Genomic DNA, 8520 nt, shown 5'->3' with positions numbered 1-8520 from the left:
TTTAAGTGTGCACGTTGACCTTCTTCATGAATAATTAGAGAATAGGTTTGATTTACAGAAGGAGTGCATGTCATCATTAAGATTTGGCTCCTAGACTAATTACATTGCTCATTCAACCCTCCTAAAAATTACATAAGTTTCTACTGCTCCATATTACTAATGAATTCACAAGATGTATCACATGTACATTCGGGAGAAGGTACCAAGGATTCACATTCTTCCCAAAGCTCATTCAATTTTGAGAAATAGGTAGAAATAGTAGATGTACCTTAAACAAGTGTAGCAATTCCTCTATGCACATGATAGATTTTGGTAGCATTCACCTTATCAAAACACTCTTTGATGTCCATCCAAACCTTGTGAGCATTGGAATAATACACAATTCCATTCACTAAATCCTTCAAAATTGAGCTCATGATCCAGAAAAGCACAATCACATTCACAAGCTCCCACCAGCATGCCATTTGACCTTCATACATCTCATTTTTGCATGTACCATCTAAAAAACCAATTTTGTTCTTTCCAAGTAAAGCAGCGCGCATTGATTTGCTCCAGAGGATATAGTTTTCCATACCAGTGAGAACATAGTGAGCTAGATTAACGCCAGAAACATCGGATGATTGTAAAAATAGAGGATCAAGCAAATAAAAAAATGTAGGTGATTGAGAATTCGCTGCTTGCCGCGATCCACTAGCATCAACACTATCAATTGAAGAGGAATTACTGTCAATCACCATGAATGAACACCAAATAAATTGAGAAAAACTAGAGAAATAGTGAATATAACCAAAAAAAAATGGAGAACAACTTGGGCAAGCGAAGAAATGAATGCTTGAGAAAGAGGAAGTTAACCGAAAGAGATGAAATCAACTTGAATCTCCATTGTTGGCTCTGATACCATGTTAAAAAACTATACAGATAATGGAAGAAGATGAACTGAAAGGAGAGAAAATTTATTCTCATTACTGAAGAAAAAACTTTCTATAGAAAGCTAAGAGATAAAATATATACACATGTGAAAAATGTGTAACTAACTACGTTATTGTGCTAGCTAGACTATCATTACTTTATGTTAGTTACAACTAACTATTAGTTAGCTTGCAGCTCACCTAATTCCTTACTCTCAACACTTCTGGTAGCAATAATTTGTTTGACCATCCAGCTTGCTTGCTTGGGCATGGGTATAACAAAGATGGATTGGTGTTTAACATAACACGAGTGTATCCACTTGATCCATAATCGATCTTGCTTGTTGGCTAAATCCCAACATTTTGTAGCAATAGCAGCATTATTCCATATACTTAGGTTCGTAAGGTTGAGTCCACCAGAGTCTTTAGGCGAACATACATTACTCCAGGCCACCAAATCTTTCTTGGTTACTACATTAGTCCCCGACCAGACATAACCCCTACAATATGCATCTATCATTTGTAATACACTTGTTGGTAGAATATAGAGTTGCGCCCAATAAGCTTGAATAACAAAAATCACTGTTTGGACCAGCTGTAGTCTACCCGCATATGAGAGTTTCTTTGTTGTCCAAGATGAAATCCTCCTGACAATTTTCTGAATTAAGGGCTGCCACTTCACTAGTGTAATCTTTATAGCCGACAATGGTATTCCCAGATACTTAAATGGCAACTCTCCGTGTGCAAACCCAAGGTGTTTGTAATAAGGAAAACACATGAATAGTGACCTAAAAGGTGGAACATATGTGAAAATCAACCACTTTTCACTCATGATTCAATTAAGTTAGTGTTTTAAATTAAATTTTAAGTCAGATTTTAAAAATGCATCTTTAAATATTTATTTGACTATAATATATGATTAGATTTTAATTGAATTAGATTTTAAAAATGCATCTTTGAATATTTGTTTGACTATAATATTTAATTAGATTTGATTGAATTAGATTTTAAAAAAATCATCTTTAAATATTTATTTGACTAGGTTTGAACATTTAGATTCAAATATTTATTTGACCATTAAATGTGATAAGATCTTGAAACTTTATATTCAAGAATTGTTTGACCATAAATTTAATTAGATTATGCAAATTTATCAGGTTTTAGTATAAATTACAATTCCATCAACAAAGCTTCAAATTCTTTTTAAGCGAAATACATGTCCAAACTCAACTTAAAAAAATGAAGCTCCCTTATTTCCTCAAAATCCAAGAAACATTTCCAAAACATTTCCATTTATAACTTGTGGAAACATCAAAACTCTCTATTTTAGAGTTGAAAATAATCACAACATTTTCAACTCTCAAAGATATTACAACAATGTTGATGATGAAATAGTAGAGAATGTGATTGACGACCTAAAAAAGAGAAAGAGAGATTTTTCTATTTTGAAGGGGGAAAACCTAGTTCGATTCTTGAAGTTTCATTATCAAAGAATAATGGTGGTAGTCACAAATTTGAGTTTCAACCATTTAGTAAATCATCATGTATTACGACGATGATGAATTTGATGGATCCTTTAGGGAAGTTCAAGAAATCAAAGGGGAAAATGGTTGAAGTAAATCAAGGAATTGAAACTAGTTCAATTCTAGAAGTGGGATCATCATCAAAGAGTGATGATAGTAGTAGTAAGGGTTCGGGTTTATACCATTGAATGACTCATCTATTGTAACGATGGATTCAGTGAATCCTTCAGGAAATTCCAAAAAATCAAAGAAAGAAGTGGTTGAGTCATCATCAAAGAGTGATAATAGTAGTAGTAATGGGCTCGAGATCATACTGTTCAATGGCTCATCTATTATAGCATTGATGGATTCGGATAACCCTTATGAAGATTTCAAGAAATCAATAGAGGAGATGTTGGAAGCAAATCAACAACCTAAAGATTGTGAGAAGTGCCTCGAAGAGTTGTTGATTTGGTACTTGAAATCTAATGGGAAAGCCAACCATAGGCACATTATTGATGCCTTTTTTGATTTATTGAATGGATATTCTTCTTCAACAAATACTACAAGTTGTAGCCATTCATTCACCATTTCTCCATTCTTTGGTTCTACTCCAAGTGTTTCTGCTAGTCCTCCATTTTTGTCTTTGTTAGAACTGAGGATGAGAGTGTTAATGAGATTACAACAACACGAAGATTCTCGTTTTAATCTCATAGGTGGAATTTAGATAAGATAGGATATATGCAGACTTTACTTCTATATTTATGAGGTCAAAACACTTATGATAGATGCTCTATTCAAAAGAAAAAGATGATAATGATATTAGTGAGAGAAATGTTTATAGCTTTTGATCTTCATATGTTAGAAAGAAAGACAATAGAGAAAAGAAAATATGTATTTCTTTTTCTTGTTTCAAAATTTTAAAAAAATATACTTTCTTTCTTCATTTTTTAATAATATTTATTGTGTTACTCCAGTCTACCCTACTAATAAAATAGAAATTAGTTCTAAAGTTTGTCCATTGCTAATTTGCTACTTTTAGACAAGTTTAGAGATAAATTTTTATATTTAACGGTATAGCAATTATCTATCGCTAATTATTTTTTTTGCGTCTTTCTGTCATTTTCTTTGTTGGAATAATTAACATTTAATCATTTAGTCGTACTTAGACCTTATCTCGCATCATATATACTTTGACCTGATAAATTATATCAATGATTAGTGTAATATAAAACTTAATTTATATCTAACTTCTTACTAAACTGGAGTAAAAGCCAGTGTAATTTAAGGTTTTTCTATTTATTAATAACTTTTACAATGGATAATTTTGTTTGTTTATTGGTTACAACAACATATATTTAGTGCGTTGATTTACTGATCTAGAACACATTCTTTATTTTCTTAAAAATGTAAAGTTATTAAGTAAATAAATTAAGGAAAATAAGAAAAATTTCTCTTTATGGTGATTAATCAATGGATCAGAGAAATAAAAACAATTGATTAAAAATTGTGCAAAATCTTCTTTCTCAAACTTGTATCATTACAATTGTTTGGCAAATTAAGACAAAAATAAATTAATTTTTTAAATAATTATTTTCCTTTGAGAGAAAAATCAAATTTAGCAGAAAAAAATGAAGATTTGCTTAAAACATCCTGTTCTTAATGCTCAAATACTTATATAGCTGGGTATAAATGTATCCAACCTAAAAATGTTTGAGCGGATAGAATTTAAATAGCCTCATTTTGACAGCTCTACAGAAAATTAACATTCACATTCCACTTGAACCATAAGCTACAAGTTGAGCTGTTCTAGTGACGAACCTAGTTGAGTTGTAATGGTATTAGGTTGTATGTATTGTGCAATAATATGATGAGGAGAATTATACTAAGATCGAATATTAATGAGCATAGTAATATCTAAGGGATAGATGACTTGAATTAGTGTGATGATTGTATTATGTGGAAAGAGGTAGAGGATAATGATACGCGTGAATGTGCTAGTTATAGGCGGTGATGTTAGCACCCAAGTTGCGGTATTTAAGAAGATAATGATATTTTTAATAATTAATGAGTAATTAAGACTTCAATAGTGATTTGTATCCGTAAGAAGTAAATTGTGATTTATTTTATGATATTCTTGTTATGATATTGATAAAAATACTATATCTATTAGATGCCCATGAGAGGCTAAATTGGTGACAATGATGGTTTTATTGAATTGTACCTATGAGTGACTTGTTTGATAACAATACTCCTTAAAGTAACGCTATGAATACTTGTTGATTGGTGTTCGGACATGCTTGAAATTTTTGATGTTTAGATTGTTGATGAGAGTATAATGATTATTGAAAATTTACTTGATGGAATTGTCTTATGACATTAAGTGAACTTGTAAACTTGGTATATTGTATTGTATGCTGTGGGGTTGTGTAAATTTGATATTGATAATACTTATTTATGTTGGATTGGGTACCACGCCGGTACGGATATGTATATATGTGATCGGGTACTACGCTGATACGGATATGTATATGTTGGATCGGGTACCACGCCAATACAGATATGTATATGTTGGATCGAGTACCACTCCGGTATGGATATGTATATGTTGGATCGGGTATGTTGGATCGGGTACCACGCCGGTACATATATGTGTATATGTTGGATCGGATACCACGTCGGTATAGATATGTATATGTTGGATCGGGTACCACGCCGGTACGAATATATATATGTTGGATCGGGCACCACGCCAGTATAGATATGTATATATTGGATCGGATACCACAACGATACTGTACATGAACATATATTGTTTCTTGTAGGTCATGACTATTTGGGCAAAAATAAGTCCCATAGCATGTGTGTACATAGTTGTGTTGAGTTTGTGGATGTTTACAATATGGTTGACACTCTTGATGGTTATGTGGCTTATTTGTGAGCACTGTTTGATCTGTTATTGTTATCATTTGGTATGTGATTGTGTGATATGTATTTGAAGAAGTGAAACTTTGCACTTACTTATATGTTGGTTGACTTGCTTCATTTATACGTGTTTTAATCGTAGCTTGCCAGAATGACTAGTTATCATTCTTTAATATTATAAGAGAGCATTTGGTTGTTAGCTCGAGAGTTTAGTGTGGGTTGTCTATGATTACGGATTTGTTCCTATGAATATGAGTATTAAAAAGATAAGGTGAATAAAGAGAAATAGTGGTTGATTGTGTGAATTAATGAAGCTAGAGTGTGTTAGTAGTGAATATAATATTGGTGGAGTTGGATGATGTAAGTTATATAGGTAAAGTAATAAGGTAAAGTCTTCCGCATATTTTTAGTTTGTGATAAAGGTTCTCCTAGATGCTTAGAATAGTGTAGTTGCTCGCACGGTCTGTTAGTTTGGATCGTGACAGTTGGTATCAGAGCGTTAGGTTCACCGGTCCAACAAGACAAGAGCAATGTCAAGTAGATTTCTGTAGATTAGTGTGTAGGGCCCCATACTTAATCTTCGGAAGGCTATGGGGCATGTAGAAGTCATTTTCCTTTCTTTCTCTCCATCGTGCCATCCTAATCTTGGACTATTGGATTGAATCCAATTGGTAGATAGACAATTCTAATTGGTGTATTAAGAGAGCTCAATTGGAATGTAATTGATTCCAATTGGTATCTTAGTAATTTTGAATAGAAATCTAGGAGATTTCAATTTGTATCTGTTAATAAGGTCTAGAAGTTATTGTTAATGGGTAAAGACTTGTGAAAGTTATGAACTTATTAATTATTTGTGTTTGATATTTTGCTAAACTTGTCTTGCTAGATTTTTATCATTGTTGTGAATTGCTTTTGTTAGAATTTAAGTGATGAAAATTGACTAAGTTATTTTTATTGATAATTATGATGTGATTATTTGATTTATGTTATTGTGAAACTAGCAATTCTACAGTGCTTACATATTTTTGGAACTATTATACTGATGAAATTAATGGTATGAGAATTGAGAGGATGATGTGAGAACATGATTTCAAGAAAAGATGGTGAAAATGTGACATGAATAAAAGACTGAGGTGATATGTGTTTTCCGTAATGGGAGGTTCTTGTTATGATTTTGCGAATGGATCCTTGTGTAGTTGATTATTTGATATTATTTGGGGATTCTTGTGTGGTCTGATCACTGAGATTGTATTTAGAGTTTTTGTGTAGTTATATTATTGAAATTATAATGGGATCATTGTGAGGACTAGGTAAGTGACATTATCTTTGAGTTCCTTATGTGAGTGAATTCTTAATGCTTGAAAAAATAGTGAGTTTTAAATACAAGTGACAAAAATCAGTAGAGGTTGTTAATAACTACAGAATTTGATCGATGACTTTTCTGGAATATGATATTGGTGATGAGACTGTTAATGACCTGTAATCGATTTATTTTATTTGGCCTTGCTTATGTGCTAGTGGTGTGGGGACCACTCTTAAGGTGATTAAGAGTTCAGTGAAGCCCGTAATAAAAATATTATTAGGTAAAAATAAGAATGACTCTGTATGTCTTAAATTGGTGTTAGTGATATAAGAGTAGTTTGACTTGATCATGAAGAGTTTGTCGTTGTAAAATATTGAGCTAGTAACTGTCAGGACATAAGTTGTAGTTGTGGATTTATGCATTAGGAAAAATCTTAAGAAGATAAATTATTATTGACTTGACCTTGTGGCTAAATTATACATTTGCATGTCCCATAGAGTTGGTTGATATATGGTACTTTTAGAGGATAGTAATTTCTATGATAGTGGCAATGCAAAATCAAATGGTTTAGTTACATTCATAAAATAATTAAGGATGATCCTGAATAGGAGAATAAATGAATTATTAAATAGCATGATTGATTTTTCCTAGGGTGATAGTTGATGGATATTGCTTGTTGGGTAATTAAGGTATGATGATTAGATGAATATTAATAATATTATGGAGGAGAATGTGTTGTAGGCTATAATTCTTTGGGATCTTTATGGCCAATTGTTGTAACCCCGTTTAATGAGTGAGAGGTTATGTTGTCATCTATGTATAATAGTAAATACTAAGCTTGAACCGTGGGTGATCTTGAGGTGAAAACAATAGCGTTTGTGAAATGTTGAAGCTAGCTTTATAAAATAAATTTAGCAGTCTTGATTGAGTGCATGCGAGTATCTAAGTTAAGTGACTTGTAAATAGTGTGGTGACTTGTATATGATCAAGATGTAGATTCTTCATAGGATAGTCTTGGATAGAAACTGAGTCAGGTGTCTCAGAGAGATATTGTGTGTTGGGTGGATTAGGTGTGAGTTGTTTAGTGTTGAAATTCAAATAGTAGATTCATGTGGCATCTTGTAGAACTTTTTAGAATTGAATTCGGGACTCTGGAGCTTTGGTAGTGAAAAAGAGGTGTTTTTGGATGTTTGTCTTTATCAAGGTGAATCTTTTAATCATCTTTATCTTGCTTACGTAAAACTCAAGGTTATGAATTAGGCCGTTGAAAGAAGAATCAGTGATTCGTGTGTAAATATCTAGCTCCGCATCTTTGTATTTTGAAAAGTTTTGATAGAATGATTGAGTGTAGCATGTGGGTTGGTCGATAAGAATATCGAGTGAGTGAATAGGGTGCAGTATAAGCAACTATATTAGTAATGTCACTCTAATTCCAACCTCGGGCTTTGCTCCACTGAATGTCCGTTCGGGGATGAACGGATTGTAAATTGGTACCTGCTTGTAATGATCCATTTCGTCGTTACTAAATTATTCCTAATAAATTTATGAAAATTATTAATTTTCATTCCTCCATATTAACTTGGGTCAAAAATAGCCAATATTTTATTTATTATGACACCTCAAATTTTTCGGTGAAGATTTTAGCCTTCAGATGTGTTTAGATAGACTCAAGCTCGATGAATTTAATTATTCATGAGTTCTAATATCAATACTTTAGTTTTAAAGTTCTTCAGGTATAAATTAAGGTCGTACAATATCCCTAACACCAAGTTAAGTATAAAACTTTCTTTCCGACATAGTTTTGATATGGGTTTTTATTAGGGCCAATTTTAAACGATCATATCTCATATAATATAAAGAGTTATGGGTCCCATTACCTATC

At 32.3% G+C, this 8520-nt stretch overlaps 1 protein-coding gene across 1 annotated transcript; it reads right to left on the bottom strand.

Moving 5' to 3' along the window:
* Nucleotides 1-269: 269 nt before the first annotated feature.
* Nucleotides 270-737, bottom strand: LOC124887894. Its single transcript, XM_047397819.1, has one exon. The coding sequence runs from the start codon at nucleotides 735-737 to the stop codon at nucleotides 270-272; it is 468 nt and encodes a 155-aa protein (XP_047253775.1).
* Nucleotides 738-8520: the final 7783 nt, after the last annotated feature.

Source organism: Capsicum annuum, chromosome 10 (genome assembly GCF_002878395.1).
Source record: "Capsicum annuum cultivar UCD-10X-F1 chromosome 10, UCD10Xv1.1, whole genome shotgun sequence".
Lineage (NCBI taxonomy): Eukaryota > Viridiplantae > Streptophyta > Magnoliopsida > Solanales > Solanaceae > Capsicum > Capsicum annuum.
The sequence above is the reverse complement of the archived record's forward strand: the minus strand, read 5'-3'. Positions and strand labels throughout refer to the sequence as shown.